Here is a 17,161-nt window from a genome sequence, read left to right as displayed (position 1 = left end):
GTGCAAATGTCTGCAACCGAAGGGTCCATGTAAATACAGTATTACTTTGTGGGGGTCGAGCAACAAAGTTTGAGAACCAATGTTTAACCAAAGTAGTACTGCTCTAGGCAATAACCAAGCAGACATCAGAGTAACCCTCTAGGTACAAAATATAATGTTATCTATCACTGTTTGAGGTTAAGATTGTGTATATCAGCAAAAAAAAATCAAGTGGTACCTCGGTATCCACTGATTTGCCTGACCACCGATACTGGGGTCCACCTTTAAGTGACTTATAACAAGGGAAAAAAGCACCAAACATCATTTCCTACCTTCACATTATTAAACCACACCAGTTGCAAGCCTCTTAGACCTTTAAAGACCCACTTCTGGGTTTCTTACTCCTCCAACTGTTGCCGTATAATGCTATACTGCATTTAGCCACTAGATGGGATGGATAATGGAATAATTTCATTCATTATTTACCCCACCTAGTCATTGAATGCAGTATAGAATCCATACCTTGTTACAAAGCATTAAAAATGGGTCCCAGTATCCACTGATTTCAGTATCCACTAGGGATTCAGAAATGGAACCTCAGTGGAAACTGAGGTTCCACTGTACATTTTGAATGGAAAAGCATTAACTGTGCTTTGTTTTTTTAAATATTATAGTGCTAGAAGGAAGTATTTTACAGTGTATTCATCATTTACTGGGAAAAAAATTAGGTTGGTATTGATAATTATTCAACTAAAATAAAATATCAGAAAAAGTACTAAAAATGAGATGATACTGGTACACATGGGCCATTTTTCCAAATGCCATTATGGTCAACTGTAGGCTTATTATTTACACTCTAGTTCTTACACAGAAGACCCCTACAGATTTTCTATTACATGAGTACTGTTTTTTGGCAGCTGTATCCAAATTGTATCCACTTTGCTCACCGCTGTACTCATGCAAGGACCCAGCTCCTGCCACTGGCAGAAGGAACATCTGTGAGCACAACTCTCCTTCCATTCAAGGAAGGTGCTACCATAAGCAAAGCACTAAATTTGGATACAACCTACTGGGTTTCTTTGTGTCTTGATTTTATTTAGCCACTAAAAGAAAATTCTGGCTGAGTACAGCTGCAGACTGTTTGAAGGCTTTCTGATGGTAGGATATACATTTATAAGTTGGGATATTTATTGTTTAAATATCAATAAAGATTGTTAAAAATGTGCTCTGCAGTAAACTGCACAGTTTACTCTCCTTCCAACGAGTGAACCTCTGTTGGAAGAACCAGTGCAGATCTATCAAGAGTGTGACGGGCCAGGGGAGATATGGTGGTGGGGGTTGGACAGGCCGTTTCAGGAGAAGGAGAATTCATCATAGGCGGATAATCTCTCCTTCTGATCCTTCCCCCAATTCTCGGGTGCCTGGTGGTCTTGGTAGTGGGTCCCTGGATCCGAAGCTGCCACATCTGAACGCCAGGTCAGTGAATAACAATACCTGTATGATCTGGTATTTAATCCTGGATGAGAAAGCCGACCTGGTATGCATTACAGAGACATGGTTGGATGCGGCGGGAGGAGTTAGTCTCTCCGAACTTTGTCCACCAGGTTTCCAGTTGTTGCAGCAGCCACAATTGCAGGGATGGGGAGGGGGAGTCACAATGGTCTATTGTGAGTCCATCTCCCTTGCCAGGTGCCCTGTTCAGCAGTTCACTGGGTTCGAGTGTCTGCATGTTGTGTTGGTGTACCGCCCGCCCTGCTGCCCAACAGTCTCCCTGCCTGAGCTGACTGCGATGATCTCAGGGGTATCATTGGAGTCCCCCCCACCTATTAATGCTAGGGGACCTCAGTGTTCATGCCAAGGCCCCTGTGGTAGGTGCAGCTCAGGATTTCATGGCCGCCATGACAACCATGGGCCTATCCCAGAAGATCCAGGCCCCAACACATACAGCAGGGTATGTGCTGAACCTGGTGCTTACAGCTGGGCAAGGAGATAGTGATCTGGATGCAGAAGAGATTAAGATCACTCCATTGTCATGGACAGATCACTTCCTGGTAAGGTTTAGGCTTATTGCAGCTTCTTACCTTCTCAGAGGCAGGGGTTCTATGGTCTGCCCCCTGGAGGCTAATGGATCCAAGAAGGTTTCCTGAGAGCTCTGGGAGATTTTCCCACTGCCAAGATTGGTGTCTCATCTGAGGCCCTGGTTGACCTCTGGAAAGGGAAAATGACTAGGGTGGTGGATGAGATTGCTCTGGAGCAACCTGTGCCACATCGCAAACTCCTTGGTTCACTGGTTCATCGCAGCTCCTTGGTTCACTAAGGAGCTGCGAATGATGAAGCAGCAGGGTAGGCATCTACAGCAACAGTGGCAGAAAACTTGTGATGCAGTTGGACATGGAGTTGGACATGGACATGGAGTTGGACTACAGAGCCTATTCCGTGACGGTGGTAGCAGCAAAGAGATATTTCTTCTCTGCTGCCATTGCATCTGCTGAGAACTGTCCAGCAGAGCTGTTCCGTGTGGTTTGAGGCCTCCTATCAGGCCCCTCCAGTAGACCAGGCAGAACACACTGTCAGCCACTGTGACGTGTTTCCAAAACATTTTGCAAATAAAATTGATCATATTCACAACTTGGATGCCACATTGACAATGTCTGACGATGTCCCCTTGGCAACTGCTTGTCCAGTGTTGTGGGATTCTTTTCAGCTTGTAAAGCCTGAGGATGTGGGACAGACTCCTTTGGAGTGTGAGGCCATCTGCCTGTCTGCTTGACCCTTGCCCAGCTTGGCTAATAAGAGCTGCCTGGGGGGAGAGGCTGGCTGAGTGGACAAGGAGGGTGGTCAACTCTTCTTTGATGGAGGAGACGTTACCCAATTGCTTTGAAACGGGCAGTGGTTCAGCCCCTCCTGAAGAGGCCCTCCCTGGATTGCTTTGGTCACCTTGGCTGATGACCTACGTGGGGGAGTGGACAGGGGGAGTGCGTCCCTGCTGGTCCTGCTGGACCTCTCAGCGGCTTTCAATACCATCGACCATGGTATCCTTCTGGGCCAACTGGCCGAGTTGGGAGTTGTAGACACTGTTTTACGGTGGTTTCGCTCCTACCGGTCCCAGATGGTGGTACTGGGGGATGCCTGTTCGACACCCTGGCCCTTGAAGTGAGAGGTGCCATAGGGTTCAATTCTGTCCACCATGTTATTTAACATCTACATGAAACCACTGTGAGAGGTCATTCGGGGGTTTGGAGTGGGGTGCCATCAATATGCTGATGACACCCAGCTCAATGTCTCCTTTCCTCCAGACTCTAGGGTGGCGGTTGAGGTCCTGGAGCGCTGTCTGGAGGCAGTGAGGATCTGGATGAGGGCTAACAAGCTGAAATTAAATCTTGATAAGACAGAGGCTCTCCTGGTTTGGAAATCCTTGATGCAGGTGCGGGAGTATCGACTTGAGCTGAATTGGGTTGCACTCCCCCTGAAGGAGCAGGTCTGCAGCTTGGGGGTTCACCTGGACTTGCAGCTGCTCCTGGATTCCCAGGTGGCGGCTGTGGTTAGGGGGGCCTTTGCTCAGCTTCGGCTGGTGCGCCAGCTGCAGCCGTACTTGGATTGTGCAAACCTGGCCACGGTGATCCATGCCACAGTGATATCGAGGTTAGACTACTGTAATACGCTTTATGGGGGGCTGCCCTTGAAGACAGTTTGGAAACTGCAATTAGTGCAGAATGCAGCAGCCCGTGTAGTTACTGGAAGTAGGCGGTTTGTCGGACTGCTTCTCCGGTGGCTGCACTGGCTGCCCATTTATTTCCAGGCCCAATTCAAGGTGCTGGTTTTGACCTTTAAAGCCCTATACTGCTCTGGGCCAGGGTATCTTAGAGATCACCTACTCCTGTACAATCCGGCCCGTCCTCTTAGGTCATCAGAGAAGGCCTTTTTACAAGTGCCACCACCCAGGGTGGTACATGGGGCAGCGGCAAGAAATAGGGCCTTCTCAGTAGTGGCACTAACGCTATGGAATTCCCTCCCCCTTGACTTACGAACTGCTCCCTCTCTTGAAACTTTCCGGCGAGGCCTAAAGACTTTTCTGTTTAGACAAGCCTTCTGAGTCCTGGTCTTTTTAACATCATTTTTTAAACATCTTTTAATACCTTTTTAACACCTGGTTACAGGCTTGGATCCTTTTATAAACTGCTGCTCTGTGCTCTTTTACACTTTTATCTGACTACTGTTTTTAAGATGTGTTTTGCAAATATGTTTTATCTTTTATTTTAAATTATGTTTTTAATTTATGTTTTTAACATTAGGCAGTATTAAAAACAGTATTAAAAACAATCTGTAGAGATGACTTAACAGACATTCAAATTTTAGGTACAGTTGTCATGAGAAAAGAGGTAGTCCCTCTTATTGTTCTCTTATTATTCTCTTAGTCATCATGTTTTGCATTATCCAGAAACATTGTGGGAAAGTTGGATAACATATATGTTGTCCCATCTGCTGAAAGAAGACAAAGGGGAGGACAAAATTCAGCAGCTAATAAAGTTTTCCTTCATTTTGAGTTTATATGAATGCTGATTCCCAGCAGAATGTTCAGATCTAGACCAAGGCTATATGGCAATATAAACAGCATCAAGAGCTCTGTAGAGAAAGGCAGCTGGTTATAAGACACACTGGAAAGAAACTGGTGATCACAAGCAGATTAGTCCGTGGTGGCAGTGACACAAGCTAAGCAGGAGGTATGGATAATCTGGGTAAGTGCCATGGAAAAATAAATATCATGATTGGACTTAAGGCAAATGGAAACAGTTCAAATTGGCTTTCTGCGGTATTTTGGGGAACATATGATGTCCACATGTCCATTACCAACAAATACAGCACAGAAAACAATAAAGGCAAATGCGGGATACATTTTCAACATCTTACATTACTAGCCTCTCCCAAGACAAAACAGCACACATTACAGCAAGAGAAGAGGGCAAATTTGCAATGCTAGCTTGCTTATACAAAGGGTTGGCAAAGTTTTCTTGGAATGCCACCAGAGCTGAAGCCTTTCTGAAAAACGGGTATGGGTGTAATCCTCAGGATAAAGGAAGGAAAAGTAATCCCAGGGTTGGGTGCCAGTTGGTTTAAGAACATAGGACGACCAATGCTGGATCAGGCCAAAGGCCCATCTAGTCCAGTTTCCTGTATCTTGCAATGGCCCACCAAATGCCTCAAAAGGCGCTCACAACAAGAGAGCTGCATCCTGGTGCCCTCCCTTGCATCTGGCATTCTGAGGTAGTCTACTTCTAAAATCACAAGGTTGCACATACCTATCATGGCTTGTAACCCATGATGGACTTTTTCTCCAGAAATCTGTCCAATTCCCTTTTAAAGGCATCTAGGCCAGACACTATCACTACATCCTGTGGCAAGGAGTTCCACAGACCAGGGCCTAGTAGAGGGGGTAAAGGGGGTAATTTGTACCTGGGCCAAGGATCTGAAAGGAGGCGCAGGAGTCAAAGGAGGGGGCCCAGAAAGATTAACAAGAATTCAAACAAATTAACTTCTATGTCAGCCATTTTCAACCTCTGTGCCGTGGTACACTGGTGTGCCGCAAATGGTCTGCAGGTGTGCAACGGGAGATTGGTGTAGGTTCATTTATTAATAGGGACTTTGGGGGGTGTGGGCCCCCCACCACCAGCATGGTGTGCCTTGTCCATTGTCAAAAAACTGATGGTGTGCCTTGACAATTTTAGTCCCTTGTCAGAGTGCTGTGAGACAAAAAAGGTTGAAAACCACGGTTCTATGTAATAAAAAAATGTGACTAGACAAAAACCAGACATGATGCAAGTCATGAAACTGTACCAAAAACAGTAGCCCCATGCCACCACTTTCTTTTCTTTCCTCACTTACCACAAAATGCGTAATACATCATTGCCTGCTTCAGGTTTCCCTTTCTTATCATGTTGTACTCACTGTTACTGTATACAACAAGACATGCAACATGATGTCACCACCCTGCAGGTTCCCTGCCCCACCCCATTTCATTGGCTGTCACTCATGGAGAGAAGGAAACTTACAGTGTATGGATGGCACATCACACATTTTGTAGTTCTAACTAGACTAGACCATTACCAGACGAGAGCTGCTGTTATTGGTGGCAGCCAGTCAGCTCCCATCACATCTAGTTCCGGTCACATTATTGGAACAAAAACCATTCAACCATGTTTCAGCACAGTCTTCTTTTATGTCTAAAGCCTGCATCTCCAGATTTTACAGCAGCTCTGATATATGAATAAGAACTCTGAGGCACTTCCACAAGAGATGGCAATCTATTACTAACAAAGCCAACTAAATCTTTCCCCCATTGAGACTTCCTGCCGCAAAAGGTTGATAGTTGAAGTTTTAATATCCAAGAGAACAAGCACTGATTTGAGGTATGCCAGCAAAGCAGGTGGCCCTTACATCTAACATTTCTAGAACTACCAGTAACATTAGATCAAGTGTGGAAACAAGCCCCAGGCACCCTGCACAGATTTAAAATATACTAACTAGCCTACTGCACTGGCAGATTGTCTCCACCTATCCAACCACAATAGGAATGGGTTGTTTTCTGACAAAGATCTGGTATACGTTCCCAGATACTTAGCCCTAAAGTACTTTTATTGCAGTCTTTCAACCTGAAATCCTTTCCTTACCTTCTCACCCTCACAAGCTTTAGTAAAACTCCTTGACTAGCAAGTGTGTGGTTAGGGAGAGGAAGCTATGCTTGTTTGCAAGGAATCTGCCATTTCTTCCCCTGCCAAAACACTTGTTTAAAAAGTCATGTAATATCTCTATTAGACTGTAAATGCAATTGACAAGGAAATAGCCTACTGGCAATGTATTACCTTTGTGGCAATGCCAACCAGCCTACAGCAAAATAGCATACAGAATAATTTCAGCATGCAATCCCAAGTAACAAAACAGTGTTTTACATAAATACCACAGAATTTAAGCAAGATCCAGAAAAGGAATGAAAATTTGCCCAAGCTTTCATGCTTGCCTATATCAATTGAATGTCTTAACTAAAACAAAAAAGGAAAGCATCTACATATGTCCACGAATCTTGTGAAGTTGGATCATATAACACTGGGAAAACTATCACAACTGAAATCTGTGTATTTCTTCTTAACCACTGTAACAACTCACTAATAAAAATTAAAAAGAACTGTGGGGTATCAAATATACAAAAGAGTATTAGCTGCATACAAGCCCTTAAAGACCAGAACACAAATTATTAACAAGAACATGTGTTCTGAGTAGGCCAGAACTGTTATTTTTAAAATGACTTTGCTCTCTAATACATTTGATTACAAGAATTTAAAAGATTCACAACCTGTCAGTTTAAGATACTGAGAACTGGTTTATATGCAAGCTGTCATGGTTATAAAATCTTCCCTGAAAATTTAACTCTTTACCTAGTACAACTATAGGCAATCACAGAAAGGTTATCCCAGATGTTATGAGATATAATTAAATTTTTCAAAATCAAATATAAATTGTCGGGGCCCCTCCCAGATGCCCTGACCCCCGACTTACCCTGGAGCAGGCACTTCATGCCCAGGGTGGGGAGGCTTCCCTGCCCTTGAAGGGGGCAAAGCAGGTTGGCTCACCCCAACCAGCCAGAGGGGGCTGGCAGGGCAAACAAGGAACTTTGCAGGAAACAAGCCAGGAACAGGAAAGGCCTTTTCTGCCCCACCTGGAGGAAGGGGAGGGGCCAAAAGGGGTGGGCTTGCTCCATAAAACAGGGAGGCCAGGGATGAGAGGCAGTCAGTGTGAAGCAGGGAGCTGTGAGGTAAACAGCTCCTGCTCCTAAGCCAGGGAGGAGGCCTAGCCAGGGAGGAGGCCTAGGCCGCCTCTGCTAGGGAGGAGGATAAGGGTGCTGGAACCCCCTCACCACTTTAGCCTATCTGAGGCCTCCCTGGGAGTGGAACAAGTCAGCTCCAGGCCCCTCCAGGGCAGGGACCCTACAAAATACTGTAATATCTAATTACAGTTCAAGAATTATTAAACCTACATGACTTAGGCCACCTACTTAAGATTAAATAACTCAAAAAGTATTTGCTTCTTTTTGTACCTTCTGTATCACAAGGAAAACATGCAAACCTTATTTTTGATTAGCAAACTATCAGTTATTTCTATGATTGACACTTCAAACTCCAACTCATTAATCCAGCACACACTACACAACAGCATCAGAACAGTCTGTCTTATGACCCATAAGGAGTGACACACTTGTGTTTTAACTATTGAAGACAATTAAGGATTATAGAGCACTTTTCATCAGAGAATAATTCACTAAGCAGTTTACATAGCAAAAACAAAATGAGGATAAAGTGGTTCTGATGTCATAGCTGGTCCAATGACAACAACAGAGGATGTCACCAAAATACAAGGAATTTTGAGTCCGGCATCAAATTTATGGAGGCATCAGAAGCAGCAGCCGCACTACTGTATTTGCGTGGCTTAAATAGGAAGTCATCAAAATCTACAGGGACCAGAAACCTGCATCTACAGAAATAGAGTTGTTGGCAAAATAGGCATGCATTATACATAAAGCCCTACTTCTTACAAATTAGCCAAGCTTTATAATTATGCTTGCCACTGTGACACAACTTCCGCAGCCCATGTCTATTCTACAAACTACACAACTGGGGATGTCTTGTTACATGGTCAATATTTTATCTCTGAGCCCTTCTGGGACAAAGAACCATTTATCTATTGCCACAACTGCTTTGTGAACTTCTCTTGTTGAAAAGTCATGTATATTCTTAATAATTCATTAGTAATAAATTTAAGGTATACAGCAGACATTTATACATATGTATTTGGTACTAGGTGCCTGCCTGAGAGCAAAGGGCCAGATAAGTAATGTGGCTATATACAGAATAGATAGTAATAGGCCACAGATCCACAGGCCAGGAAGGCCATACTTGTCACTAAACCATGTAATCACCTCCCCCCATAATTGATCCGTGTAGTTCAACACTCCAAATTTGAACAGAGACTTGCTTACTCCTTAAATTTAAACAGTTTTCATGCCTCCAAAACTCAGATGAAACCTTCCAAATCCAACCAAAACAGTATATTGGTACCTTGTGACCAGTGTTGGGAAAACCCAGTGTGGCTTGATTTGAGTCGAGTCGCCACCACTCCCTACAACTCAACTCAAAAAAGTCATAACGGGGCACTTTCCAAGTCACTGAATCATCTTTTAGTGATTCTAACGGACACGAGTCAAGTTCTTCCTTCCCTTTAAAATGCCACCCTTTAAAAAGTGAAAAAATAGGATCCAACAAAATTCTATGGGGCAAAATCCTATCAAAATTGACTCTAGAGTCGCATGTTCTTCCTTTTTTGTTTACTCGCCTGCCTTGCTTGCTGTGCAACTCAAAAGTTCTGCTGGTGCTTCCAGCTTCCACCAGATGGTGTCTGATGGAACACCAGCCAACATCAGTTAGCACCACATAATCCTCTTTTCCTTCCCAGCCTTTTCTCCCTTACCCCCCCCCAGCTCCATCAAGTTGCTGAGCATAGTCTTATCAGCTAATCCTGTGGGCCACATCTCTCTTTTACAGCATCCTTTCTTTCCAAGAAAGGCAGGGTGGTTCTTCTGCTCCTTCAAGGTCACTGCCTCACTACATACTAGAACTTGCTTCATACCCTCTTTCTGTCTCTGAAATCTCTCTTTGCTCAGGGAGACTTGCCTGGACAGCACACTTACAACTGCAGTCCCTGTGGCACATCATTCCCAGGCCTGCAAAATACAGTTAGGCAGCTCTGGTTTATGGCACGTAAACCAAAGACCCCCATCTCTCTACTATTTCTCTCTCTACTCACCAAAGACCCCCATCTCTCTACTATTTTCCTTGTCTGTTTCATGTGAACTGACTACAAGTTGAGGTCTTGTTACTTTCTCTCTCTGCTTTCAAGTACTGTGTGGTTGTATGCGAGTGAAACTATTGTCTGTTTGTAACCTAATTGTTGGAGGCCCAAGATGAGCTTCTTTTCCCCCCAAACAAATTCCTTTGACCAATCCAGCAAGTACTCCAAAACAAGGAGAATAACCCTTGACAGTGGCAATCTCTTTCTAAAACTTAAAGCATCAGTCAAGTGCATTTGTTCAGTAGGAGAGACTAGTGCCCCTTCCCCAGGGCAAGCTGGTGAAGTGCATTCTCAGTCGGTAGCTAGACTCACCCCTTGCCTGAAGCCTTCAGTTCTGATTACAGAGAACAGCTGCCAACCGTGATCATTTGCAATGGCCTGAACCTTTACCTGTTCTCTCTCACTAATCTCCCTAATCTCATTTTTTCCCTCCTTCCCTGTACCCCAAAACCTCCACTTCTAACAGGTTCCTTTGGAAGGCCTATCTCCTAACATCCCTTCTCCCCCCAAATTTTCCCCCGTCTTCACTTTGTACCTTCTTCTATCTCCAAGGCATGTTTCTCAAACTGAGTTGGGAACCACTAGATGAGTCACAAGTCAATTTCAGGTGAGTCCCCATTTATGTCAATATGTATTTTTAATATATCAGTCTTGATACTACCATGATATGTGACTGCATCTGGGAAAAATTTTACAGATCTGCACTTTTAACAGGCTATTATGTATATGATTTTAACAATGATAGTCAGTGGAGCTTACTCCCAAGTAAGTGTGGATAGGATTGCAGCCTTTGGGATGCTTGGGGAATGCATCTACCAATTCTCTTTTTGTTACCCATTATTTTAATGTTATCCATTAAAATATCCAATATGGATGTCTAAAAAAATGACTGCATAAGACCACTGTCTCTATAAATGGCTTGCTAAAAGTCCCCTAAGATACAAAAAATAGCAGAACAAATAATTAAAGAAACGTAGAGAAAAAAAAAGCTTGAAGGCAGTAGGTCTCACTTTAAAAATAGCCTAAAATCTCTAAAAATAGAGATTAAAAATCTCACAAAAAATCGCTTTGATTAGATGCAAGATTGTATCCACTGTCCAAACAACCATTCATTATTTCTTTGCACTTTCTAAAAGAATAATGAAAATAACTACCTTCTGTATCTTACTTACCTAACTTGCTAAAATCCATTTTGCTGAGGGTGCGATCCTAACCCCTTATGTCAGTGCTTTCCAGCACTGACATAAGGGCAATGCAGCTCTGAGGTAAGGGAACAAACATTCCCTTACTTTTGAGGAGGCCTCCATGAGTGACACCCAACTGCAGGATGCAGCACATGTCCCATTGGCACAGCTATGCCAGTGCTGGAAAGAACTGACATAAGGGTTTAGGATAGCACCCTAAAAATCAATCAGTGGCAGTACTCTCTGCCATTGTAAAATTCACACTTCACTAACAGTAGTTTAGTGTTAAATCCCATTAAAAGTTGAACATCTAACCATAATTCCAGTCATCTCAGGAGGATGACAGTAACTTCCACCATCCTCCCAAAGAGCTAGGTGCAGACTAAGTGCAGCAGATGCTGAAATATGATTCTTACCCTCATTGGATGAATATCAGCATATGGTGGCTTTCCTTCCGCCATCTCTATTGAGGTAATACCAAGGGACCAAATGTCTGCCACACAGTTATAACCAATTTCTTGTATTACTTCTGGAGCCATCCAAAATGGAGTGCCTATGACAGTATTGCGTTTTGCCATTGTATCCTGCAATTACAGACACACACAAATCAAGATTTCCTTTCTTGATGGAGCTCAACAATAAACTCTTCTAAAACATGAAAGCTATCAAGAGTTACTAGAACATATGTCTTAAGAAAAATCTTACCCAATATTCTTTGAAACCACTTCTACCTTGAAAGCACATACATGTAAAGAATACTTGTTCTTCACACATAATATTGTTACTATTAAGAACTATCCCCTTACAGCTTTTCAGTGTTGGCTAAAAACATTATTTCATTTAGATTTTAGTTAATGGTTTTTAGGGTTGGGCCTCCTGTACCTGCATATTGTATATTTGTGCTCTTTTCACTTTTCCACTGATGATGCTACTATTATTTTTCTCACTCCTAGCTATAAAGGTTTCCCCTGCACAGTCATGTCCAGCTCTAGGGGCTGTTGTCGTCTCCATCTCAAAGCCAAGGGAGCCAATGTTGTCCGAAGACATTTTCCATGGTCATGTGGCTAGCATGACTAAATGCTGAAGTACACGGAATACTATTACCTTCCCACTGAAGTAGTACCTATTTATCGACTTGTATTTACATACTTTTGAACTGCTAGGTTAGCAGGAGCCGAGGCAACAGGAGCTCACCCTGTTCCACAGCATCAGGGTCTCAAACTCCTGGGTTGCCAACCTTCCAGCTACAGTCTGATGCCTTTAACCACTCAGCCACCACGCCTCCCACTCCTAGCTATATTCATTGTTAAATTCTTCAGACCCTGACTGTTGTATGTTTCTAACTGGTTTTATTACTGTTTTTATGAATGTTTGAAGTTTGCGAAAAGTTTGGATGCCATCTTGGATATTTGCATTCGCAAGGGAAAGGCAGAATAGAATAGAAATGTTTTAGATAAGTGTTACAAACATTTTACATGTATCTGTAAACATGATACATGCAAAGAACAAGTGTGCTTCTATTTGCACACAATATAAAGGCATATACTTAGGGACAAGATACCACTCCCTAACACATGCACAAGCAGCAGCAAACTCTTCTGCCACTAATGATGCTACATGAGGCATCATGACACCTCAGAGCACATTTCCTTACTTTTAGCAGCAACTATCAACAGCCAATTTTTTTCAGCCCACAGTCCCTTTAGAACTGGAGATAGGCCGTCCAAAAGCGCAAACCATGGAACTTTTGTTGAGATTGAGGTCAAATCAACTTTTTCAGCAGAGCTGCATATCTTGGAATGGTCTTACAAATGGTTCAGATCACAACGAGATGTCTGGGGTCAACTTCCTATTCAAAAGTTCTACAGGACACATGTTACAATTTGGACTAGACCCATAAAACACATTCCTATCCACTGAAGAAGATATGTCTGATTGATTTGAGAATGTGAATATATGTCATGTGAACTATAATTCACTACTGGAAGGAGAAATTCTCTCTCTTTCTATAGCAGAGTCTCATTCCTAGCCAGGAATGTATGTAGCAAAGCAGTAGCTAAGTCTTCAAAGGGAATCCTGTAATGCTTCTTCCACCATATAAAATATAATTACTCTACCCTTATATTTTATACTTACAGTTAACTGCCCAGCCACTCCAAAGTCAGCCAACTTGGCATGCCCTTCAGTGTTTAAGAGGATGTTTCCAGCCTTTATATCTCTATGTATTTTTCTCATGAAGTGCAAATATTCAAGTCCTTTAAGTGTAGACTTAAGAATGGTTGCAATTTCATCTTCTGTGAGCTATGGGGAAACATAAATAACCAACCATTTTTTTCTTCTGTATGTACACACACACACACACACACACTGATTACACACTTACATAAACAATTTGAAAGACTAAGAAACTATAACACAAAATTATGCAAACTGCCTTATAATTATTATTTATATAGCATGCAAAGGCTATGCAAAATGTTTTACAAATATAGAAAGCAAGACCCCATCAAGGCCCCTCTCTTGCAATCCAATCCACATGGCTCAACCTCCTTGAGTATGTGTAAGATCCCACAGAAGTCAACAAGCTTCAAACAGGAATAAAGGTCTCACCAATAAAGAACAGATTGCAGATTGAGGGTCTAAACAAATGTAACATGAAAAGCGTACGGGTTGAAACATAACCAAAGTCATGCTTATGTATTCCTTTATTATAGTTATAACCCTCCCTGTCTTACCAATTTATTAAAATACAGTTACATTACAAGCTCCTCAGGCAGTGTAGCCTTTCAGTATGCATACATACAGTGTACCACAGAACAGCGCCCCAATATTAACCAGAATCATTGGGTATTGCCCAATGGAGACTGCTGAACTTCCTCCTTTTATTTCAGGATCCACAAGCTAATCATGACAACTTGCATTTTCAGGATATTCACCTTCAGCCTTCAACATTCCCCCAGGATTTGGATGAAATATTATATAAAAGTCAATACCCTGTTTCTGGGACTGTAAACTGTTCATGGATTCCAAGCCACAGGAACACAGGTTGATTATCACATCAAGGTGCTGGGATATGTTTCAATAACATCAACCCATATGAACACATACAGACCATATCAGGGCTGAAGAAAACCAACTAAAATACAAAATGAGCATAAGCCAAGCATAGAAGCTCAGTCCCTCATATCCACATGCTCACTGTAAGACCAAAGAAATTCCTATATTCCATTTAGATGGCCATTACACATGGTTTGCACATGTGTTTCTTCTGAAATCATCATCCAGGAATAGAACTGTTTCCTTTTTCCCCCCAGAACACCAACATACAAAGTTCTTGACTAATACAAATATTTTAACACTGAGCTTCTGCCCAAATTTTATTTCATCATACTAAAGGATTTTTAAAGATATGAGTAAGCAAAGAAGTGACATAAAAAAATAGGAGAATCTGTGAAAAGGTAAAATGAAACCACATTTCTACCCATCCTGGTATATTTTTCCTGAAATGCAGGAGACCATAGACTGAGCTAATAATCAATACTGCTAGAGAAATAACAAGTTCCCAGTTCATCTGGGACCATCTTATATACCAACACAACCCAAGTATTTCACTGTTTTACTGGTGTTCATGGCTAAGGGGACTTAGCTAAATGAATAAGGAACATGCTTTGGATGCAGAAGATCTCAAATTCCTTCCTCGGCATCTCCAATTAAAAGGATCTCAGAGAGCAGATAATGGGGAAAGACTTCGATGTCCAAGATGCTGGAGTAGTGCTACATAGCCCAGCAGCCAGTGTTACCAAAAGGCTGCTTTGTTTAGGGGAATTAGTATATTAGCCTTTTGGAAACTTTTGGGACCATAGGCTGGATACCAAGACAGCGTTAAGCAAAGAGATCCCTTGCCTAGCTTAATGAGGAGACTGGGAGGAAGGTAACTTTCAATCAAAGGATTATATTTTTATTGCAAAAACACACAAAGGTAAACATAATACACATGGAGAATTGATAAGTAAAGATTTCTGGTACTTGTGTCTAGTGTACCTAGCTAGCGGTGGCTGCATGTGCTATGTATTTAGGTGCATCCGAAAAGGAATCAGAAACGGATAGGGTGTAGGGAAGTATTTAGGGGTTCCTTAATCTGCTAAACCCAGTTGCTGACTAAAGATGGGGGAGAAGGGAGGAATAGATAGGGAAGAAGGGAGGGAGTGTAGACGCCAGATATATTTACCTGTCCGGGGGGGCAGTTGGATGGGAGAGAGTATGGCCACTCCGGCAGGAGGGCAGTCAGAGAGAGAGAGCATGTGCTCTGAGTTCTCTCTTATAAGAGTTGTCTTTGACCTGGAAGTTGACCTAAACTGACCGGAAGTATCCCAGAGCTTTGCACATGCTCAGTATACGTGGAGTATGTAAAGAAAAGGTGGAAGGGTCCAGAACCAGCTATCAGCAAAGTCTGACTCTGGGGGAGGGGGAGTAGCTTACTTCCTGTTGCTGGATTTTGGAGTCTGGAGGTGGTTTAATGGCTGTGATTTAATTAACAATAGGTGATAGACTTTGCTGCCAAAGTCCTCCTCCTTTAAGGTGTTTGCATATTCAGTGATTGACTTAAACAATAAAGACATTTCCAGTGTCTCTAGAGAAAAATGAGTCTTCCCAGACTGACAAACAACATGAGAAATGAGTGAGCTTAAGATTTGACTCCTTTTGTGGCCTGAAAGAGAAGTTTTAGGCCTGCATTTTAGTCCAAAATACATAACTAGATATAAAAACACAACTTGGAAGGGAAAAGGGGATTTTCACGTAACACCAGCTGCTTACCCAAAGGAAAAACAACTTGTAACTTCTCACCCAAAACAGGTTTGTTCTTTGTGGCCATAAGTTTGTTTGGTGAGAACGCATCCATTGCCTGATCAGTGGCCTACCTTGCTGTCTGTTCAAGTTCTTATTTCCTGTATTCCACTCCATATTCAGAGTTTCATCCATTATAACTGATAAGCCAGCTACATCCTCTCTTTGATAACTGGACTCTAGCAAATAACATGCATGCTGTAATCTTAGGAACTTACTACAGTGCTCTATAAAGGGAAGCAGTAGCAACTTGATTATTGATTGATATATTCCAGAGATTCAATGCACACAAACGTATGAACACCAATTCCTTGCTAGTGTTGTCATTTGTCAGTTTGCACCAAAGCCCAATTCAAGATTCTGATTATAGATATCTCCTTTAAAGTCATCTAAAGTCTGAATACAGCATACCTGAAAAAGAGGTGCTCCTCCCTTATGAGGAGGTCTATAAACATTAATATAAGCTTCCAAGCTTAGAACTGAGAACTGCTCCCTCGTTGCTAACGTTTCGGCGTGGACTGAAGACCTTTTTATTTCAAAAAGCTTTTAATTGTTGACAGGCTGGCTGGCGTTCTTGCTTTTTATATGAAAATCCACGGGGTTTGTTTGTTTTTAGATTTTTTAATTATTGTAAATTTTTTTTAATGTTGTATTTTTAAGGTGTTTGTAAGCTGCCTTGTGTGCCCGTTGGGCAAAAAGGCAGGGTATAAATTAATAAAATAAAATAAATAAATAATATTTCAGAAACTCAAAAAGCTCTGTCTTGCTCCTTTGATTTATTTTGTTATGTTTTACTGTGGTGTCCTCCTGTCTTCTTTAAAAAGACCTCCAGGAAGTGCCCCGCTTCCTGTCACATAAGGGCCTCAAAAGGAAAGAAGAGGAACATCTCTGTTCCTAGAGAGCCTTCAAGAAAGGAAAAAAAGGAGAAGGAGCCAACAGTGGATGAACAGACATGTCTCCAGGGGCTCCTGAGAGACAGTCTGTTTTCCCCAAAAAAACTGCAGGTCTGAAGAGGATCTGAAGATCTTTATCAGGAGAGACAAGATCTTTCCATGGTGCAGGTATCTGAGGTTTTGAAAGCCCGACGGGGGGGGGGGGGGGCTTTCTTCTCGGAAACCTAATCTTCAGGGACAGTACTGGGGGGGTGCAGTGTCTGCAATCAAGTGCTACCATATGGAAGAAAAAGCATGAGGTGTAAAGTTTAAGTTGGAAATTTAAGATAAGTATGTGTTACTATTGTTCCCGGCTTTGATTGACTG

At 42.4% G+C, this 17,161-nt stretch overlaps 1 protein-coding gene across 1 annotated transcript in view; it reads right to left on the bottom strand.

Moving 5' to 3' along the window:
- The window catches only part of STK3 (serine/threonine kinase 3), a 171,886-nt gene that overhangs the window by 132,504 nt on the left and 22,221 nt on the right, over positions 1-17,161 (bottom strand). Inside the window, exons 5-6 of the mRNA XM_066624291.1 lie at positions 13,194-13,358; positions 11,474-11,641 (exon numbers count right to left, since the gene is read on the bottom strand). Coding sequence (XP_066480388.1) covers positions 11,474-11,641; positions 13,194-13,358 — 333 coding nt within the window. The remainder of the gene's footprint in view (positions 1-11,473; positions 11,642-13,193; positions 13,359-17,161) is intronic.

Source organism: Tiliqua scincoides, chromosome 4 (assembly GCF_035046505.1).
Source record: "Tiliqua scincoides isolate rTilSci1 chromosome 4, rTilSci1.hap2, whole genome shotgun sequence".
Taxonomy (NCBI): Eukaryota; Metazoa; Chordata; class Lepidosauria; order Squamata; family Scincidae; genus Tiliqua; species Tiliqua scincoides.
Note: the sequence above shows the minus strand (reverse complement) of the source record. Positions and strands in the feature narration are given on the sequence as shown.